Here is a 23,241-nt window from a genome sequence, read left to right as displayed (position 1 = left end):
AGCCACATACAACGCTGCGTGAAACCACCGCAAAGATCAAGAGTCTGTCACTGACATTTTTGAGAGAAGAAGTGTCTATTAGAGGCAAAGGAAAAAAGACTAGGGTTGTAAGTCTTTGTTTTTTTCTATTTGGGCATGAGAATTATTAAAATCTGGAAAGATTTCTCTACAATGCAACATTTTGAGAGTTTTTTAAAAAGTACCATTTTATTCAAAAATGACTATGAGACACGAAAAAAGAAGTGTGTGCAGATAAAACTGGAGATATCAATATTTCATTCTTTCATAAAAGAACAGAGCTTTTCAAATGTTTTCTCTTCTAGGCAGGTTTCTGAGGGCTTTTGTACGTTTTCAGAATTTTCACATTGTGTGTGTGTGAAATTTTTGTTTGTGAAATGTTGGGGGCTTTTTTTTTTACAGAAACCATTTTTGTGTAAGATAAATTCCCTGCAAAAAAAGTACTCTTCGTATGAAACCCAATGCTGATTGCATAAAATTGGTTGAGAATGAAAAATATTGCAGTATTTCATTAAAAAAAACATTGAGACACATTAAAACATTGTCTTGTAGATTTTTAAAAAATCTAAATATTGCCTACACCTCTAGTATAACTAAACAAGCTTATTACAGCTTCAAGAAGAGTGACTGATTCTGCATTCAGATTGTTCTGATTGCAGCTCTTTGGCATTATTGTTGTTTGTTATCTGAAATTCCCATGTAAGTGCTGTATATTTTGATATATCTTTTACATTGGTTTTCCCTAGCCATATATTATTTGAACTCTCTCATACATTATGCATAAAAGAATGCATATGCATTACTTTTAAAAACACAGAAGTCTCTTGCCTCACTTAAGTAGCTTCCTGAATTGGACTAAGGAGCTATGACAAGGTCACAAAAGGAAGCACCGTGTAGTCTCTATTTATGCATAAAGTATGCCAGGCATAAGAAAAATTGGAATGATCCTCCACATTTTCCTTCTGGTAACTTTTTTATAGGCTGGAAATAAATCTCAATGAATATTCCTCAATTCCCATGAGAACGTGATGGTTGAAATAGTGAAGTCCAAGTTGCCTTGGCTCCTATATAAAGAGAAAGGCAGGATATAAATACAGCTTAACTGATTGTCCAATTAAGTTGTGGTCATTCTGAATCTCTTTTGTTATTTTAATACTTTGTGCAATCCTGCAGCTATACAGGATGTTAGTAATCTGTCTGTCTTGCAAGGCTAGCCATCTGCTGAGGGTGTTATCTAATCTTAGGACCTCATCACATTGAAGTACAATTTGTGGGTGATAGCAGGGGGATTCACCATGCAGTGTGGTGAATCCAGAGGGCAACAAGGGAAATCATCACCCACATCTCACATTGCCTGCACCAGTGCTTTCCCCATTCCACGGAGGAAAGTGTCATTGCCTGGCTTACCTCCAATCTTGACAGTGGAACACAGGAAGCCTCCCGTGTTCTCTCAGCAGTGTCCTAGGAGGACGGAGCCCCACCAGAAGTAGCTGTGTGCCATCTGATGCATCCGGCAGTTTCTGTCCTCCCAGTGTCCTCCAGATGTCTTAAGATGCTACAATTGGGTTGTTGTAGGTTTTTTCGGGCTATATGGCCATGGTCTAGAGGCATTCTCTCCTGACATTTCGCCTGCATCTATGGCAAGCATCCTCACTACCTCTGAGGATGCTTGCCATAGATGCAGGCAAAACGTCAGGAGAGAATGCCTCTAGACCATGGCCATATAGACTGAAAAAACCTACAACCACCCAGTGATTTCCCCATCAAAGCCTTCGACAATACATTGATGCTACAATTGTCTAAAGTGATGGGGGCCTTAATCTAAGAATAAGGTTTCACTGCTATTGAAAGACTTGGGTTTATTTATGGCATTACAAAGATATTTAGCACAGGGTTGGTATGCCTGTGCTCTGAGTAAAGTAGATCCAGAAGGAAAAAAATAGTTTTACCTTGTAAAATATATACATGGAAAGGGTGGAATATAATGGAAAGGGTGCTAAGGATTGCTTTTTCCAAGCATGATTCTTTGACAAGAAATGTCTGACATGATGACAGTGGAACAACACCCAATTTATTTCCTAAGTGGCATGAAGATTCATTACTGAATTACATACTAAATACATATTTCCATTTCTGATAAGACTGAGGGGAAAGCTACCTCAGGGTAAGTGAGTGTATTTCTTGATAGATTAGAATTGATAGGTTGTATTTGGAGCAGATGTGTTAGCATTGCAAACATGTTCTAAATTGTGTGGAATGTAAGCTTTCATATATTTTATTTTTAATGAGAATTCACCTTTGCATTATATTATATTATATTATATTATATTATTATAATATATTATATTATATTATATTATATATTGTATTGCATTCATAATTGTATATCTTAACTTTTGTGAACATTTATTTATTTATTTCAGACATTTATATCCCACACTTCTCACCCCCAAAAGGAGACTCAGAGTGGTTTACAAGCAGCACTCATTAGATGCCACATAAACAATAGCAATAAAATCACAATTAAAATATTAACTAAACAATAAATTAAAACATTCATTTAAAAACTGATAAATCCAAGACCAAATCCACATTCAAAGTCATAGTCCGAGGTCTGTCCATTGTCAATCAAAGAATTAGTATGCATTATTAATGCTGTGCCTATGCTCGAATGCTGGGTCCCATAACCATAATTTAAGCTTTTTTCAAAAAGACAGGAGGGAGGGGTTATGGTTACAAATTATGTATGATGGCTGTTTGTTAAAATACAACTTAGTATGGATTGAATTGTTTATTGCAGCACTTTGGGATTCTGGCTATACATATTTGTTTGAAAAAAGTAGGGAGCCAAATATGATATATGTTAGAAAACGGCCTCTTAAAGTCTTGTGAAATTTCAGTGGCATCAATCTTAGTCACTCTCTATAGGAAATTTTCCTTCTCACTTTATTTGTGACAATATATACAGCTGATTCTGAATATAAACCTAGATGTTTTAAGTAGATGTTTGGCCAACTCACCCAAACTCCAAATATTAATAAATAATATTTATTTATTTATTTATTTATTATTCGAACTTATATGCCGCCACTCCCCTGGGGCTCGGAGCGGCTTACAAGAACAGGCTAAAATCTAACACAATTTAAAAACAATTTAAAACAATTTAAAAACAGCAATATTAAAAGTCAAAGTTCTGTCAAAACAGATATGTCTTATATGCCCTGTGGAAAGCTAATAAGTCCCACAAGGCACGGACTTCAGGTGGCAGAGTATTCCAGAGCGATGGTGCCACTGTTGTAAAGACTCTGCGTCTGGTTGCTGTTAGACGCAAGGTCTTGACATTGGGAATTTCCAACAAATCTTGGTCCTTGGAACGGAGGGATCTCTGGGGTTGGTAGGGGGTGAGGCAGTTATAATAATTAGTTGCTAGTGAATGGTTAATGCTCAACAGATAATGACTAATAGCCACTATGTTAATATCATTAATAAATAATGTTAATTATTACTATACAATAATATTATTAGTAACTAATATTAACAGTTGTCCATTTGTGTTGTTCTTGTGTGCCTTCAAGAAGACCATAAGGCAAACCTATCATAGGTGTTTCTTGGCAAGATATATTCAGTAGGAGTTTGTCATTGCCTTTTTCTGCGGCTGAGTAACAGTAACTTGTTCAAGGGCACTCACAGCCAAAATAGATTTGTATGCTGGTCTCCTGGAGTATTAGACTTGCACTTATACTACTATCTCACATTATCAGTTGTCCATTAATTTAACTTTAGCATTACTTTCCAATCTGCCCCCTGGGGTAGTTGATTCATTTTGGTGTTATCTTGAATCAAATATACTGATATTTTCAGATTTGGATGTGCATTTGTTGGGCTACAGATCCCAGTATTCCCTAGAAGCCTCTAGCTACAGCTTCCAGAAGTCTGAAAACATCACACAAACACACATCGCCTCCCAAAATACACACTGACCTGGAGGTTTTTAGAAGTTCAAGTCCAAGCTCTCTATGGTATTGGCAATAAATGTTACTTTAAAAATGTAAGTGAAATAAACCTTGTGATGGAAGTTATATATATATTTATAGGGTGCTGTGTTAACGCCAACAATGGATCATACAATGTCCATGCAGCCTGCAAGTATGATGGGCCCCTTGACACAACAGATGAATCACCTTTCCTTGGGCACAACAGGAACGGTAAGCTGAAATAATGTATTTCAAATTCTATTTTTAAATCATGTTTTTATTACATTTTAGACTGTTATTCAATTAATTCATTTATTTTCTTATTTTTGTTATTAACAATGTTTCCATGGCTTATACATTTTTAGCAATTCTTCATGAATTCTAGATTACGATATCAAATAAAGCAATATGTGCTTAAATTGGGAATACATAAAAACAGGAAGGACCATGCACTGTGACACTTCCTTCTAAATCTTTTTCCTAATGTGTTTCAAACCCACAATCAATTTAACCATATAAGGATGACAAATTCCTTGAAATTGAATTCAGAAACCCACACTTTTCACTCCTTCAAATAAAGTGCACAATCGTAACATAACCAATATTATATGGGGATATTTCCAGACCCCAACTTACCCAATTCCTGATTCCCAATACCATGATTGACCCTTCATTTGGAACAGTTCAAAGGGAATCCAGCTCCACCCCTAAATTATCTTATCATGATGCAGAATCCCATGACATACATTGGATTTGCCTTCTTTTCCAGTAGTGGATAATAAAAATGTCTCCCAGATTGTAATGCTGCTCAGTACAAGATGGGAGGCAGATTGCTAATGAACCAATGAAAAAAGGAGACAGACAACAGTATAGGATATCTGCAGACAACCTTATTTCATGTTACTTATTTAAAGTTTCTTCATGAATTATGCTATAACTTAAACCGGAGGGAAAAGTGATGTGAGTTGAGTCAGTTGGTTGCTCCAGATTTCGTCCTTAGTTTTCTTGGGTGAAAACACTAGAGTCCCCTGAGAAAAACCAAATTTCCATCCAGTTGTTCTCATGGTGGTTCCATGTAGGAAAGCTGGTCTAAGAATTCCAACCCCAAGTCGCATGGCTCAAGTTAGCTTAAATTTCCACATCAGCTCCTGGGATAGTCTCTTCACCCAAACAAGATGCCTTAGTCAGTGGTTCTCAACTTGTGGGTCCCCAGGTATTTTGGCCTACAACTCCCAGGAATCCCAGCCAGTTTATCAGCTGTTAGGATTTCTGAGAGATGAAAGCCAAAACATCTGGGGACCCACAGGTTGAGACCCACTGCTTTAAGTGCTCCCCAAGCTGTTAAATCTTTCCTGTAGCCTGCCAGGAAACCTATTTAAGGTACCACCATCAACCAATTACCCACTCATCTGAACAGTGTAGAGTAGGCAAGAACTCTAAATTCCTACCTGGCCCTGAAACAACCCCTAAGTCCAATCTGGTAGAGGCAAGAAGGTGGGCCAATAACGAAATTGAAAGAGAGGAGGTAGATGGATGCAATGACTTTTAATAGGGTAAGCCACAACCCCTCTCATTCCCACATCCTATCAGGTCTGACAGGAATGTCCCCCTGACCTCAAACCATTTGAGGTCAACAAAAAGGCCTCGCCTCTTAATGCTGGGGCTTGCAACTTGCAGAGGAATCTAATTCTTCTAATAACATCTGATACCTTCTGGGGTAGAGTGTGATCTTTCAAATGTCCCAATGTCTTTCTGAATCTATTGTCTATATGCTACAATTCTATATATGTTTGTATGTCAAGATACTTACCAGGGAAGAAGTCCTTAACATTTTCAGGACATTTAGGTTTTGACTTGTATATATGCATTTATGTATTTACCAGAGAACCAAAGTTAGGAATGTAGCTTTTTTAAACTGCAACTGTGTACCGAGGGAGTATCAAAGATTTAGCTCAAAAACACATTCTTCCACATTCCTCAAATACAAACAGGGCTGGATTTAGAGACTAACATAGTTATGAATCTGCCAAATCACATACACCTGCAAGATGTCCATGGTCAATTCCTGGAGGCACATGGTGCTGCTTGTCCTTGGCCCTTATTATCTTTCTGTTCATTTATCCTTTGTGAAGGTGCAACATGAACAGTAATTACTAACATCCTCCTCTTTTCTGGGATGAGGTACAGCTGTACCAAGAAGGAGGGCCAAGAGAATGGGCCGTGGAAACAGAAGCAACAAAAAGAAACATGCACATAGAGATAGACTATGGAGACCACCTAGTCAGAGGGCTCCCAACAATTGGAAATTGCATTGATTGCAAATGCTGGTGGGGAAAAAAAAACAGTTTTAAGGCAACTATAGAGCACAGTAGTGGTTTTGCATACACTCAGATTTAATACGTTCTATAGTATGTGGTTATTAATCTATTCTGCAGTTGTAGACTTCCTGGAATTATGGTTTTATAGTTCATGATGCTTTTATCTTTTCCCAGTGTGTATAGTTGTTTTTAATTTTCATCTACTGTATATAGAACCATATGCTGTTATATCATAAACCTGGCCTCTGGCATTTATAACAGTGAAAACTTATATAACTACTTTAGCTCAAGGCTCTCATGTTCCTGTTGCACTGCTCTCTATAGCAGATATAGGTTTTTGAAAATCTGTTTTTCACCTTAACTGAGATTTCTTTGTTTCTTTGCCAGGGAACCTAGAGCTGAGTTCACAATTTTAAACTGAGAGATTCTAACCAGTGAAGAAGAAGCATGAAATAATGCTCAGTGTTATAAAATAGCCAAAAATCTCTGGAAGATTAATTGACTTTAACATACATACACACACAAATGTTTTGGATTTCATCCTTGTAGGAGCTTTCTTTGTTAAAGTACACTCTTTTGTAATCTGTCTAAAAGAATCTGAATAACTATTTTTTCAGGGTGCTTATAGTTCTCATCAATGGATTGTGATTAATCCTTTGAATCAGTTTCTATATAATTTATAAAAGTGTAAAATGTAATTCATAAAAAGTACAAAAGAGTGTGTCTGCTCTTGGCACAGCAATCCATATGACTCAAGGCAGATGAGGGGGAAAAGACCATGAGTAATTTTCTGAACAGGATCACATTTTATGGGGAATACAAGCCATGAACAATACTTTGCGACTGTGTTTGTTCTTCCAATGTTGTCCTTTAAAAATCTACAAGAGGGTGCTATAAAAGACCATTGGCTACCTTTCAACAATCTGTTTTCTGCAAACAAGCTAGAAAGTAATGAACTATTCCACATCATTAGTATCTGCTGCATTCTGTCCCAGATTAATTTAAAAGCTTGCAATATGCAAAGTGCTTTTATTAAAATGCCTTCATACATTCTCTTCCTTTGACAAGCCATTTTGTTAATCAGCACAGCATATGTTTCAGCCAAAACTGCCCTCCTCAGAGTTTCATAGCTAACAGTTTGACTAGAAATGTAGAATCAAACATGTAGTAAACTACTGATGTAATACCAAATTGTGCTTATCTAAAATGCAGACTTGCAAACTGCTTTTATAGGCAAACTCTAAAAGACAAAATTTCCCCAGTGCCAAAACACACACACACACAAAGAGAGAGAGAGAGAAGAAGAAAAAACTCATTTGAAATGTTTGCTACAGGTAGAACCTAACACTCATGAATAGGAAACCTGCACCTCTACAAGGAAATGGGGATTTGATTTTTTCTAATCTAAATGTTGGCTGCAATTCAGACAAACTGTTGTAAGGGATGGGAAAGTATGTTGTTTTTCAGGCAGTTTGCTAGACCTTCAGTTGCAATCTTGACATTCAAATTCAACATCAGTTTCTGAAGTAGGCAAGGATTATTAAAATCTGCAAGAAATGTATATTTTTAATATATACTGCTTCAAATATTTGCATACGTGTGCATAATTTTTTAAACGCACACATTTTCATACAGTTTAAAAATTGTGAGAACCAGAGACTAGTAGGATGTCGTGTGTAACTTTTTCTGATCATTTACATTTTATGCATATTTAGTAGGGGCATGTGAACGAATGATTTTATTGATTAGCCAGTTGGCCTTATCAAAATAGGCAGTACAAACACAACATACAACATACATCTAATCCTCTTAAAATACAAATATACAGGTATTTGTCTGCTTGAAACCAATGTAGTAGGAGTATGCAAAAATATTGTTACTGCTCATAAGTTGTAGCAAATTCATTAAATCCATATGAATCGATATTAGAAACATGCAGGAAAGAGAGGTGGATTTTAGAATTGAAACACTTACCAACCATTTTACTTAAGATTTTGTAACATTCTGATGCCTCCCAAAGTCAGTTTAATTTTCAGTATAAGCATTAAGCAACTTTGGTCAAAAGGCCATTGTTATGTCGGTCACCATAAGAAAGGGCAGCTGGTGGCGGTACTAGCAGAGTTGGGCGGGACACTGAGAACACAGCATTCTTGGACATGTAGTTTGGGAAGACGAGACCACCTGTGACAGAAAAATCAAAAGGCCCTGTCCCAAACTAAATTTTCCAGAATGCAGTGTTCAGCATCAGAAAGCTCCAGTGTGAGTTGCTGCCAGCCAGCCATTTAGAAGGAGTCTAATAATGATAAATAAAATTATTGAATCTGCAAAGATGACTAAAATAAGTAATTAGTAGTATAAATCTGTGCTAAGTTGAAGTTATGTGGTGAATTGTGTGTCATATAGACAGATAGACATTCAAGAGGATCCTATTGTGGTTTTTTGGGGAGATTAATGTTTTTGTCTAAACTTTTTTAAAATCCCCAAAAATCACTAGATGTGTGAATCTTACTGAATTTTTTGGGAATTGATCTCCTGGTTATTTTGTGCATTGTGTCTAAAATTTAAGTAGATAGCTCTTATAGATTTTTTTATTTTAAAAAAATATTATTTGTAAAAAAATGAAAATCCCCCCCCCCCCCCAATTAGTGAATGAGTGTAACTTTCTGAAATTTGGTGGGCTAACACTGGAAAAATTGTGGTACTATTCTACCAAGTTTTGTCATGACGGCTCTAAAAATGAGGGAGAAATGAACCCCCGAAGTTTCCCCAATTGCTCAATTACTTAACGAAAAAAGTAACGAAATTTCATTATTTTTGTTATAGCCACAACATTTTACTAATGATACTTTAGAAACACTTTAGAAATGAAACACTGGTGCCCCCCAGTTTTGTAATGACTTTTGAAACATTTTTACTCAATCATTCATACCTAATTTAGTTGTTGATGAAATTGAGTACAATATTTGAGAACGTTCATATTTCCAAGTGAAGCTATGCTTCAGTTCATGCATTGGTTCAAACACTCAATCACACAATTTTTCAGTAAAATGTAATGGCGATAAATCTTTACTCACAACCTAATCTTAGGATTGCAGAATGGAATGTTAGTTTCAGTGTTTCAAGTGTCTTCTCCTTAGGCTATATGAAAAGAGAAGGCAGTTTTGGAAGTTCATGTAATGTCATCATTTGAAAGATACACCACAAATAGTGTTGTCAAACACAGGGGTCCCATTAAGGTATGCACAGAGCAAAATGTAACCGTACTTTTCTGATCACCTGCTTCAACATTCAAATTTCCCACTAACTCTATAGAAGGAGAAACATTTCAACTTGTAGCAGAAAGTTGGCATGTCTGCATTTGCAAGAGAAATTTTAACATTTTTATTGCTTGCAATTTTATGGAATCAATATTATAACAGATTTGCAGTAGGAAATTAATGGCTAGGGGCAACAATTACTGACTGTGTATTTTTATTATTGGAATCATATCCACTATTTGTGTGGTGAAGGGTTCGAGGAAGTGCAAGAAAGTGAAGTGTAGAATAATAAACTATAGTCTTGTAACATGTTACCAATAAATATATGTTTATTTTATCAATTATAATGTTATTCCTGGGAATGGTTGTGTAGGCCAGTGATCCTCAACCTGTGGGTCCCCAGATATTTTGGCCTTCAACTCCCAGAAATCCTAACAGCTGGTAAACTGGCTGGAATTTCCTGGGAGTTGTAGACCAAAACACTTGGGACCCACAGGATGAGAACTAGTGGTGTAGGAAATAGAAAGCTACTCCCCTTATCATAAAACAGGACTCTACTCCACACCACCAGGATTCCACCTACCTTTTGCTACGGCAGCAAAAATGGCCCACAGTAGACACATTACAGTCTTTATGCAACTGTAGGACACACTACTTAACAATTCAGGTAAGTTGTCAATGATAAAAAACAGACCAATTTAAAAACTGGCAGTTGACTTCAAGTTGAAACTAGCTTATAGTGGTGCTGTCATAGGGTTTACTTGGCAAGAATTTTTGAAAAGCAACTCACTATAGCTTGAAGTGACTTGCTAAATATCAGCCAGTGGAATTCCAGGGCTGTGTAGGGATTTGAATGGTTGTCTCTTCAAGTAAATACACTGCATTTCTGAACTCAATTACTTCACAAAATAGATTAACACGCCACATGTTCAAGTCTTGCTATTGTGCTCTGATGGTTCAGGATTTTGATTTAGAATGTGCAAGTTATTATGGAATCATAACGCATGGTTAAATGACTAAGAGAATTTTATAGTCCAGATGTCCAAAATATAGCACTATTCACTACTTTCATGATTACTGGTGGTGTCTTGTGAAAGTTAGAGGTTACCTTGTGAAGTGTCAAATCAATGGTTGATTTAAAATAATAAATCTTTAGCAGGGATATTTACTGGCATTCTCAGTTTCTGAAGATGGGGCAAGCCACTGAACTATAACTGAGACATTGTTCCTATTTTTGTCAATAGTGGAGTAAGAAAGAAGCCAGTGGCTACTGTTTACTCTCATGTCAGTGAAGTGGTGGCATGAGTTTGCTACAGTTCTGAAGTCACCTCAAAACAGGCTGAATATTTTGGAAGCTCCTGTAAAACTAGACTATATATGTGCATGGAATATTCTTAGTCTGGCCTTTTAAGCTATCTGAGAAAGTTTACAGTTTGCAAGTATTGGACTTAAAAGCCAATATGCAGAGGTATCATTAGTCTATTTCAAGGCCTTTTGATCTAGCAATTGTACATATCTGAAGTCAATACAAGAACGGTATACAATGCAGTTTGTGTCAAACAAGTGACAGTACAACCGTTAGCATGCTGGTGTAATGCAGCCCAACTGCACAAGGTAGGGCTCTTGCTCCACTTCCAATACTGTAGAAAAAGAGCATTTTTGTAATATTGTCCAAATATTATTAGCAGAAACTATCTTGTTAGTGTAAATCAAGGAATAAAATTATGTTAAACTTCACCTTCCATTAATCAATTGCATTAGATGGCCTTTAAAGATGCTGGGAAAGAAAAAAAGGATGAAATGTATGGGTCAGTGTTCTTCAATTATGTTCTTTTGGTATTTTCCAGCTGTGATTAAGTATAGGTTGCCATGTTCATGTATGGGAGTAGAGAGTTCTATCACTAGTAACAAGTAAATGATTTTATTCTTACAGCTTTATGGGTCAATTCAACTCCTAAAAGAATGTCAGAGAACACCCCAAACCACGAGCTTTAGATGCTGGGGTCAAAGTGACCCCACAGAACACGGTTGACATTTATAAGATGGTTTCATACCTACAACTGTTTGGTCTGGAACTCTTTTACCAATAATTAGAAAGCAACATATGAAGTGAGCGAGTGTGTTATTTATAAACTAATTGTTCCCCTTTCTTAATGTCAGTACTGGTAGTTTTAGGGTTCAAAGTATCCCATAGATTTACTGGGCTCCCTTATAAAACTGAACATGTTAACCTTTTTAAAAGCAATTAGGTTCCTTTTTGTTACTGAAAGAATTTTGTCTTTTCATTGTAACTACTTACAAGGTTTGTGATCAAACACTCTGATTCTGTTTTAGGAATCACATTGACCTCAGCTGCCTTTGCAAATTGCTTGCATGCAACTGCCACCCCTTCCTTAACCAATTTAATGGGAACTCTCAGTCAAGGACTTTTGGGCAACCTTTTCTGTCTTTTTATAAAAGGAGAAACCAAAGATTTTCAGAAGAAATCTTGCTCGCAAATAAAGAACAATCAATAGCAGCATTTTTGTTTTCAAGATCTCTAATGCAACAAAAAAGGTAGAACTATGGTCTATTTTTTTCTATGCCTAAAAAATGTAAGTTTCAGGCTTGACCTCCTCCTTTACTGAAACATATCAAAGGTGTCACCTTTGATATGATACAGTTCTGGTGGCCAAGTGGTTGGAGCTGCACACCAACAGCTTTTGGCAGCCTGCACAGCAGAAAGAGGACGAGTGGTTGGAGCTGCACACCAACAGCTTTTGGCAGCCTGCACAGCAGAAAGAGAACCCTTAGCAGTAGCTACCACATCCCAGCAGGAGGAGCAAGCAGAACCCAGCACTTCAGGGCAAGCCACTAGAGGGCTTAACTGCTTCTTCTCGGGTTCAATTTCACAGAGAGCAAGCTCTATTATTCAGGTCTGCCAGGTTATCTGAGAAACCGGCTATTCACAAACAATACATGTGGCCTTGTCATAAGACTCTTGAGTTCGCAGTCTTGTTGCTGAAGGGAACGTCTTGCTGGATGTTGTTATTGTGAACTCATTGTTTGACTGCCTTTGTGAACCCTGGACTAGACATGGACTTAAGTACTTTGGGTTCTGTTTTGCAATTAGCTATACTGTTACTTACTGGCTTGTTTGACCTCAGAACATGGATGGACACAGACTATTGACACTCGGATTGTGGATTTAGGCTTTGATTCAAGAACTCTCTGTGTATGCTCTCAGGACTTGGATATTGATTATGTGTTTGAGTGTGAACAAGCCACATCATGATATCACCCCATTGCTGTCCAATTGTTCCCATACTGATATAGCTGACAGCCAAATGTGTTTTCTCCTCAAATGTAGGAATCTTGGAGAACTTATTTTTTGGATTGCAGCTTCAAGCATCTCCTAGCTATCATGGCCAATAGCCAGGGTCAGTTGGGGAGTCTGAGAGCTATAATCAAAAGAAGTAACTTTTATGAGCTCACAGCTTGCTGATGATGATAGCAAGAGAAGGAGTAGACAATGGAGTGGGACAGGATCTGCTGAGATCATTATAAAATGTGCTGGTTGTGCATTGGCTGCTCAAGTATCATCTGCTATTGTTACACATTTTATTAGATTTGCTGTTGCTATAGATATTTCACAAGTCATTGTTATTTTTAAGCGACTGTTATAGCTGTGGTGTACATATGTTAATGACAAAACATACTGTTCTCTTAAAAAAAACTAAAACCAGACCTCACAAGGTATTAACATGTTTCTTTGCTGTATTTTTTTGTGAATTTTGTTATGGTTGTTGTTGCCTCCAAATTGAAGCTAGCTTATAGTGATGCTCTCATAGGGTTCTTTTTGGCAAGATTTCTTGAACAGAAATTCACCATAGCTTGAAGTGAATTCTTAAAGATCAACCAGTGGGATTCCAGGGTTATATAGGGATTTGAATGGTAGTCTCCTCAAGTATAACACACTGCATTTCTGAATTCAATTACTTCCCAAAATAGAATGACACAATCATGTTCATTGAGAATATCCTCTTTTTTAGTAAAGCAATATATCTGTAAGAACTCACCGGTATACTGTTTGACTCAAAAGCAGAAACTCTCAATGCAGGCATGATTATGTCATGTTTAACACCTTCTTTGAAGCCTATTGTTGTTGTGGGTTTCTTGGTATATATTTGACCCTCCCTACAAACCAGACTGAGGTAATACTTTTTTTTTTCAACAGCAGATTAAGCTTTGCCTAGCTGGAATTGTCTGTATGGATGTGTTAGTCGATCAATGTGCTTTGTAGGAAGTGGGTGCATTAGTTTATGTTTAATAATAAATGGAAGTTGAAATTGCTCCATCATAAGACTGTCACTCATCATGTGTCTTAACCCACCACTGATCTGACATTTTTTGTGGTTTAATAAAAGTTTGAGTGATAGCTTGAATTGGATACAATATAAAGCCTCCTTTGAAAAATAAAACCAAATAGCCTGATCACAGTTCTTCAGAATCTGTTGTTTAGCTTCTTTTACTTCAGTGACTGCAATTTTTTTTAAAAAAAATGGACATCAAGAAACAGCACTCTGGCATCTGAGTAGAAGAGTTTATTTGCTGTATAATATTTTTCCATCCATAAGATTTATTCCTAGAGGAAACTTTATTGTCAACAGGCTGTCACTTCTATTTCTAGTGAATATTTGAGATAACCCCTTTTCTTCACTGCTTACATCTTTCTATGGTATATCTGCCATCTTTTCAAAGATATCGTTTTGTTGATGATTATTTCCTTTATAAAAGGTCTATCATAATATCCTCATTTCAGTAAAAAGGATGAAGCACCCAGATTCAAGGCTACAAAAATGTATTTGCAATGGTAATGCAGCTCCACAAGTTCCACTTTGGATGTTTGCAAGCCCTGCAGCTAACACATATCTCAAGCAGTGCTCACCTGTAATGTAACAGACTTTCTCATCCAACAAAAAGGGACTGAAAACCCTAAAGAGGCCAGGTCTTGTCAGATCTTGGAAGTTAAGCAGAGTCAACACTGTTTACTCATGAATACCAAGTGCTATAGGTTATATTTCAGACAAAGGAACTATCAAATCACCTCTGAGTACTCTTTGGATAAGCAAACCCTATGAAATTCATGAAGTCAATGTAAGTTAATTGGTGACTTGAAAGTTATACACACACAAAACAGGGTATTCCACCCTCTCAGCTTAGTAGGTAAGTGTTAGTTGCAGGTAAAAACATTTAAAGTGGGCATATATTTCCCCTGGTGTGATTTATGTATGATTATGGGGTTACTTAAAATGATTCAGTGTTGAATTTGGCCAAGAAGAGATACTTAGGTGATAAATGCTACGAAAACTATAGTTGGTTATGAACACGAATGATCATAGACCTGCCTTTTTGTATAAAACAACTGATTTGCCCTGTCTTAAATTTCTGCATCTGCCATGTGCAAAAAAGGCTTCCCTTCTGGCAAAAAAATATTTTGCAGAACTAGATCTGGAGTTTCAATGAAGCTTCTAAGAAAGTGACTATAGGTTTGCACTGCCAAGACAATGTTCTAAGCTATCAGCATATGTTACATCATGCTGACAACAAATAATGACAGGGTCTTTCTTCTTAATGGTGCAAATAGTATATATCCAGTTTTTTTTCTTTTGGTTGTCAATAATCCACTTGTGTTGGACATTTGCGAAACTTCATAGAAATAGAAGGCACAAGAATGCACAAGAAATGTTTCTGTACTGCATATAAATACAAAAGTGCTTATTTATTATGTTCCATCTAAATATTGCTCTCAAATATATCCCATTGATATGTGATGTCTATTTTATGCAAGTGCTTTATACCTCACCTTTTCTCAAAATTGGGACTGATAACTGGTACAATGAAGGTTGGATTATCACTAGAGTTCTAAATGAAGTGCTTTTGTCTTTGGCATTCCTTTGGCATTTTAATATGAAGCAATTTAATTTCTACTTCCTGTACTTAAATATAAAATAAAATGCAGTTCTTCTTCAGGTTTTTCACTTCTTCAATTTCTATGATACATTTTTCTGTTTGAAAATGTGTACAAAATACATACATTCCAAAATGCAATATTGTACAAAATATATTGAGAGATGTGCTTTCACAAAATTGATGTGTTAGCCGTGTTCACGGAAGCATAGGATCAAAATTGCAAGAGACCAACAAAACTCTGCTATGCAGGAATACACAATTAGACACCATGATACTGTAAGGCCACATATTCAACTGTTAAATAGCTCTTACTGTCAAGAACTTCTTCCCAATGTTTGGACTGTATTTTGAACCCTTTGCTCCATGCCCTACTCTCTGAAGCAGCAGAAAATAATGTTACTTTATCTCAATATGATGTTCTTTCAAATATTTAAACCTCTTAACCTTGTTTTCTTCATGTTGAATATCTCCAGCTCTCTAACCCAATCCTCTTAATTCATGGTTTTTAAACCTTTTATCATTTTGGTCACCCCCCTCCAGACATATTCCAGATTTTTGATATTCTTCTTGAATTGTGGAGCTCAGAACGGGCCACAGTGTTCTGGATGAGGTCTATCCAAAACAGAATAGAATGGTACTATTATTTCCCTCGATCTACATTCTATACTCCTATTGATGCAGTCTGGAATCACTTTGGATTTATCTGCTTCATTAAACTATTGACTCATTTTCATCTTATGGTCTACATCCCTTTTTCATGTACTGTAGTAAAGCCAAATGTCACCTTTACAGACTCATACTTTCTTATAAAAGAGAAAACATACAACATAGGAGAAAAAACTAGTCACACTTAATCTCTACTTTAATATTAATTGATCTATTTTCTTTTAGATCAATATTTAAAATGTATTCAAAACTACCTCTGTTTAATGAATAGATGTAGCTATTTTTTTCATTGTTGTAAAAATGAAAATGTTATATATTTTCTTTGTTTTCCTTAGTGTCACAGACATCCCTCAATGGAAAAACAAGCTAGTTATTCCAGACACAAGTCTTATCTCTTTGTTGGCTGTCCCTATTACCCCAGATATCTCAAGTGGCTTATCTCTTTGTTGGCTGTCCCTATTACCCCAGATATCTCAAGTGGGAGAGCAACCTTGTTACACATTCCTTATCTAATGTATTCTTTTGCTTACCCATAACTACCAGTGGTTTACAATATCACTAAAGGCCCTTAGTGGGCTAACTATATTGTCAAATCTGTTCCTTGTCTCTGGTCGAATTTGTGCATTCATAGTTTAAGACATCAACCCATTCCCATCAGTTTTCTAAAGTCATTTTATGGAAACATTGCTTCTATTATTCTAAGTGCACACAATATTGTCCCGAGGGATATTATAGTGACACATTTCTTTACTGTCTCACAGCTTTGACATTACCAGGTGTAATGGACTCGTACCTTTGTAGGCCAAAGCTGAAACCTAGTAAGTCAGTAAGCCGGCTCCATGTTAGTGAGGGAAATACAAGGAGAGTCAGATCAGCAGAGGGGAGGAGTTTAGCTATCCCAGGATTGGCTAGGACAGATGGGAGGAGCTGGAGCTGTGAGTGGAAAAAAGGCAGGCAGCTTCTGACAGAGAGGGAGATTGGATTTTTGATCTGAAAGGAGAGGGTGGTTTTTCAAGTGAGCTGAAGATTTCCTGAGGGAGAGTGTTTGAAGGCAGGTGTGGCTATAGAGTGGCTTGGAGGGTCAATAGCTGCCTGTGAACTGGTGTGGGTGAAAACACACTGGTTGTTAGTACACTCTAAAGGACAGGGTATTCTAGGAAAGCTAGATACTCTGAGGGGACAGATAGGTTTAGTCTGTCAGAGGGAAATTGCTCATGTTGAAGAACAGATACCCTGTTGGGAAGTTCAGTAAGCTTGTTAGGACTTAGAAACCGTTTGAGAAGATTGTGCTGTGCTAACCATACACACTTATGTAACTCTAAGAAGAATTCAGTTGTTTGTTCCAGTGTATATAAATAAACTTTGTTCTAGTTCAACTTTCGATAGAGTCTTCACATTGATTCATTCCAGTCTGTTCCAGTAATCTCTAACATCTTTTGACCTCAGACACTTTAAAGGGAGTTAAAGGAAGGGCTGGGGAACAACAAGCTTTACCTCAGGCATAACATCAAGATAAATTCTCAAATCTATTTGAGTGGTGGCAGTAATTCCTCAATACACATCGAGCTTTGTGACAGGTGCCCAGTTGGAACCTTAGAAAATAAAATACTCTACTCTGGCTATCGTTACAAACTGGTGGCAGCGGTGGGATAGAAAGGTTTTCCCCCCTGCCAACGGCCGAACGGTCCTTCGGCTATCGTTACACCAGGTATAAATCTGGAAGATCTTTTTCTTTCTTTATTGACCATCTGTTATGTAAGGATAAATGAAAATCCCAGTCTCTCTTCATAACCTCCTACTCTTACAAGCAGGCCTGTAGTGAGTGGGTGGTTTTAGGGGTTCAACCCCCCCCCCCCCGAAATGTTTCAGATTTTTTTTAAAAAAACCCTGGTTTACTCATGAATTTTAACTGGTTAACCAAATCCCCATGCTAAGTCTATGAGATGCTAAAAATTAAGAGTTCCTCCAGAACTGTAAGCACTATTTCAAGCAAATATTGACAATTTATTCACACTGTCATTACTTGCAGCAATAGCAGATGTAGTGAAGCAACCAAGCAACTCATTAAGGAGGCCAGACTTGGTGGTGGTGGTGGTTGGCAGGGGTGGAGCTGCAAGCTATTGAAGGTTGCTCTGCCCCCTGCTTTGCTCTTTGCTTCAGTGTGAGCTAGGAGGCAGGTTTCAACCCCCCCCCAAATTTTCAACCCTCCCCGAAATTTTCAACCCCCCCCCCCAAATTGTCAACCCTCCCCGAAATATTTTTCTGGCTACGGCCCTGCTTACAAGCCAATGCTATGGTTTCAGCAGTTGGAGTTCTTTGGGGAATCCAAGCATAAAAGGCTAGTAGAGCAATGGGAAGTTAGGTGTGATAAAAAGATTGTTCAAGCTATCATTCAGATGTTTATAGTTTCCAATACCGAATGATAACAATTTATCATAATTACTAGACAGAAGGGCATTATAGGAAAAGACGTCTTGCAACATCACTTTAGAAAGATGCATAACATCATTCTCCTTAAGGTACATAGTGATACTGAAATGTGTAATTATCTGATTTGGAATATATATTTGTACAGCATGTTATTCTCTGATATATTACCAAAAAATGAAGCAAACTCAATTTGAGAGCATGCCCTTATTTCTCCCCCAACCAAACCAAGATCAGTTGCTTCTATAATAGTGGTTCTCAACCTGTAGGTCCCAGATGTTGCAGCCTTCAACTCCCAGAAATCCTAACCCCTGGTAAACTGGCTGGGATTTCTGGGAGTTGTAGGCCAAAACACCTGGAAGCCCACAGGTTGAGAACCACTGTTCTATAGGATCTTTCCCACTAATAGAAAACAACACAAGGCTTTCCCAGGGCATGAAGCTGCTGGGAAGACATGGAACTGTACATACTCAGCAAATGTTCAGATGTAGAATCTTAACCATGTTTTATGTTCATTTTGTAAATAAAAGATTAAGATTTTAAAAATAAAGCTTTGGTGAAAAGAAATAATGACAGCGCACTCTTAAATGCCAAGGTGAAATTCTAAGAGGGGCAAAAGGGGATAATTTTATGTACACCATTACAAATTAAGAAACATTAAACGGCGAAAGAATAAAACAGCCAAATCTTGCACTGGTGCTGAAAGTAACAGATTTATTGGAAGAAAACAAAAAAACCTATTTTGATTTCAAAGCTCCCATTGAATTGTTCCAAGAATTTTTAAAAACATAAAACATTGTTTTCTCCCTGTCTTTTTTTTTTTTGCAGTACTACATTTTCTATTGTTTTTCAAACATATAGTAGAAAGAGACACTTGTTTCCAGTAAATAGGTAGCTCTGCTATTTTTTAATGATTATTCAAGGTGACAAATTTTTAAAAGTTGTTTTAAACACACATTTCTCTCTGCAGCATTTAAAACGACATCATACTGGGGGGAAATGAGCTAGTTAGGGTAAAATGGGTCAATAGAATTTGTGACTAATGATTCGAACAGGTAGTGTATAATTTTACAATGGGGAATAATTTGTCATGCATTACAACACAGATTGTCAATCTCCTGTGGCTGGAGTGATTGGATACCTTTGATGAGAGCTGAGTAAATAATTCATTCCATTATGTTCACTTTTTATCCACTTTTCAAGAATATGGAATTTATTAAGGCATTTCTAAAACTGGGTAGAAGTAATTGCAAGCCATAGTAAAAGATTCTGGAAACCATAGGCATAATTTCTGCTCCCTCTTCACAAGACCATACTCTTTGAACTCTCAAGACTGAGAGTTGAATATTTCTGCTGGTTTGCATAATTTATTGTACTTCTGTTTGTCATGGAAAGTGATAAGAATTGATGAAAAATCACAGAAACACTACACTATAGCAATGAAACCAAAAGCTTCATGGAAATCTCTATTCTGACTGACTAGGAATAACTTGGCAAACCAGGTTGCCAGTGCAAAGGTTTGCTTTCATAACCTCCAAATGTTTCAAAAACTTTTCTCAGCTGAGCTCTTATATTCAGGACCAGGACTTCCAAAAAAAATCATTCAAGAGAATAGCATGGGAAATGAAACACAAAAGAAAGCAGCACAAGCAAGAAGAACCATTTTTTTGTCCCATAAACATGAATAGAAAGATGGCTATTCAGATTCAGATATTCAGATTCAGATTTGGTGGCAATGGGGGGATGGGACTTCTCCCCTTCCCATCATTTTAGGCATTGTTGGTCCTTGTATCCTTCACTAAGACCTGGATAAAAAATATCAAAGTTAAGATACCATTACTGTATTTCTGCAATCCTTTCCCTTCTGTCTCTAGAAAAGACCAGGTTTAATGCTTAGTTAAAGCTATTTCTACTCTAGAGGAGATAGAAGCAGCAAGCACATGTGCTCTCTCCCTGCAGCAGGCAGTTTTCCAAGGCATTTTAAGGAGACTTCACATTTCCCAGGGAAGGAAGAGGGATCGACATGGAGGTATCCTATCTGGACTTTCTTTTTTATAAGCCCTCTAGTCTCTTCTCTCTTGATTTGGCTTTGGGTTTAATGCTTCATTAAGGCTGTTTCTACTCTAGAGGAGATAGAAGCTCAGGTGTGTACTCTCTCGCCCTTCAGCAGACAGTTTTCCAAGGCATTTTAAGGAAGCTTTACAGTTCCCAGGGAAGGAAGAGGGATCGACCTGAAGGTATCCTACCCTGGCTTCCTTAAAAAAGCCCTCTCTTCTCTCTTTGGGGGTGCTAAAGTGGTGCATTTTCCCCCCTTGTTCTTTTCTTTCTAGCAGTTACCTCCCTCCCCAGCAGCTGTTTTTTGACAGGCACTGTTCTGTTGTGGCCAGTTTTAAAAAATGGTGGCAGAGTCCATGTTGTTATGGTCTTCCGAACCAACAAAACAAGCCGAAAGCAAATGTCCATAACAAATCCATGCACAAGTCTAGAGGACACTTCTGCAAAATATTTTAATTAACTCCAGTTTTCACTCACATTCTGTTTCATTTAATGTGTATAGAAAAATCCTTTCTATCCTTATCCTGGTCTTTTTCGGAGTGAGATGGAATGGACAGTAAGTTTTGGAATTGTCCCCAGGATGATAGAAGTGCCCCTCAAGTGGAGGAATATGAGAAAGGCCCTGGGAAACACATTTCAGAGAGCAGGATATATCTTGAATCGCTCATTTCGTCTGGCATTGAATAGACATCCTGATACATTTGTATGTGTTTGGACAGTTATATTTTTTCATGCAGAGGTTTTGGAGTGATTCTTGTTTTTGTTCTGATATTTGCTAGCATCAAATTATGGACACATTATGACATCTATAAAGAATTTTAAAAGTAACAGATGTTTTGAAATGCATACATATTAGTGGGACTGGTACCTACAGTTTCATTTATCCTTATCTGACAAAACATGTCCTCACTAGGCATTTTAGGTCATCCAGTATGATTCTATGATACTCTTGGAATAGACATTCTTCATTTTAATACGGTTTACTACTATGCATGATTTTGTGTATTCATGTGCAATCCAGGAACATATCCCCCATGAATATGGGGGCCATATTCTCAGAGAGGTCTGTTGACCTTTTTTCTAAATTTATGGTACTGAAAGGGAAACTGTTTCTATGTTTTCATTCTCCCCCAGTAATGGTATTTTTCTAGATTTCTTTCTCCTGATCTTTTTACTATAACAAAAATTCCTTAGGCAAGGATGAGTGATAAGCAGCTGCTGTCTCAGTTTGTACAATTATAATTCCTTCAAGGCCTGTGTAGGAATGTTACTGATGTACGGATTGGCTGACTCACGCCTCCAGAGGCAAAATTCATCACCCTCTGAAATCAGCCAGTAATAGAGAGAACTGCAGAGTCTCTTTTTCATCTCAGAAAATACCCTATCCCCATATCTTTAAAACATTAGTGTTATTGATTTTGTAGTTTAACACAGTGGTTTAGGTATATATTACATAATAAGCAGAGAACAATGAAAGCTGGCCTTTGGAACAGGAATTCCTTGAAGGAAAGTAGGGGATTTTTTTTTCAAAAATAAAAATGGCATGTGGTGTGATTGACAAATGTTGGATTTGCATTGGCAGAACAATTTACAGTGATGCAGTGTTGCAAAAGATTTAGCTGCTCTTATTTGAAAATAGTCTATCATATAGGAAAGGATTTTTTTTTCTAATGAATCCTGGTTGAGACTTAAATACGAGTTTGGTAAAGTTGGTGTCAGTGAGGACTTCGATAATTTACATGTTTACTCCAATGAATGCTGACCAGGGCCTTCTAAGACTATACAAATGATATTCCAACATGTTTTTTTCCCATACTGTGGAAGACAGCTGGGCTTTCCTATCCATTAAGAGTGTCATTTGGCAACAATGCAAAAGGATGTGTGCCTGAAAATTAATCTGTGCTGCAGTTTTGAGACTCCAGCGTCAAGCACTATGCTATGCTGGCTGCAAGTCTATACTTGGAAAAGTACCAGTTTATTGTTTCTCATGAGAACAGAGTGAAGAATCTGTTGATTGTGGACCTTTTGTAAGATAACCACTTTTTAAAATTAGAAATAAATCTGTGTTCATTCATTATGACCTCTAGTTCATTGTTCCATCATTTATAGATACTTACATGATTGTATGTTAGACCATCAATATTTGTTTCCTAAAGGGAGAGAATGAAACAATATAAATAGATATGAATAATACAGAGATAGCTGTAGATTAGTCTTTCCTAATTTCAGATAGCTCTTTTTCCTAAATTAAAAGTTTTCCAGGGTACAGGACTATGTTTCATTACAATTAGAGCATCTGTAATGGTTAGTACAGGTGACTTCCCCAAGGCATTTTGTTAATCAAATTATTTTGTCACAACATTTCTTATAATTCCCATCTTTCACCACAGTATTTGTCTCTTCTGAATTTACACAGCTATATCTAACAGGTCAAGTGGAAACTATAACTTATTGTAGTTTTGTTTTGCTTTATAAATGGAATGGCAATATTAATATGAAAAATGTCTCTTAATCCAAATGTGAACATATTTTTGTCAAATATGTTTTTTTATTCAATAAAGTTTGAAAGCTCAA

At 36.9% G+C, this 23,241-nt stretch overlaps 1 protein-coding gene and 1 long non-coding RNA gene across 9 annotated transcripts in view; one reads left to right on the top strand and one right to left on the bottom strand.

The window, feature by feature from the left end:
* RBMS3 (RNA binding motif single stranded interacting protein 3) overlaps positions 1-23,241 on the top strand; it is a 911,371-nt gene that overhangs the window by 861,622 nt on the left and 26,508 nt on the right. For all 8 annotated transcript variants that reach the window (XM_060781878.2, XM_060781880.2, XM_060781882.2 and 5 more), the window contains one exon: positions 4,113-4,223. In XM_060781878.2, the coding sequence (XP_060637861.2) occupies positions 4,113-4,223 (111 nt within the window). The remainder of the gene's footprint in view (positions 1-4,112; positions 4,224-23,241) is intronic.
* The window catches only part of LOC137097390 (uncharacterized), a 7,719-nt gene continuing 3,728 nt past the window's right edge, over positions 19,251-23,241 (bottom strand). The window contains exons 3-4 of the long non-coding RNA XR_010910190.1: positions 22,785-22,817; positions 19,251-20,417 (exon numbers count right to left, since the gene is read on the bottom strand). This is a non-coding gene — a long non-coding RNA (uncharacterized lncRNA). The remainder of the gene's footprint in view (positions 20,418-22,784; positions 22,818-23,241) is intronic.

This window comes from Anolis sagrei, chromosome 6 (genome assembly GCF_037176765.1).
Source record: "Anolis sagrei isolate rAnoSag1 chromosome 6, rAnoSag1.mat, whole genome shotgun sequence".
Taxonomy (NCBI): Eukaryota; Metazoa; Chordata; class Lepidosauria; order Squamata; family Dactyloidae; genus Anolis; species Anolis sagrei.
This window is presented reverse-complemented; position numbering and strand designations above follow the sequence as displayed.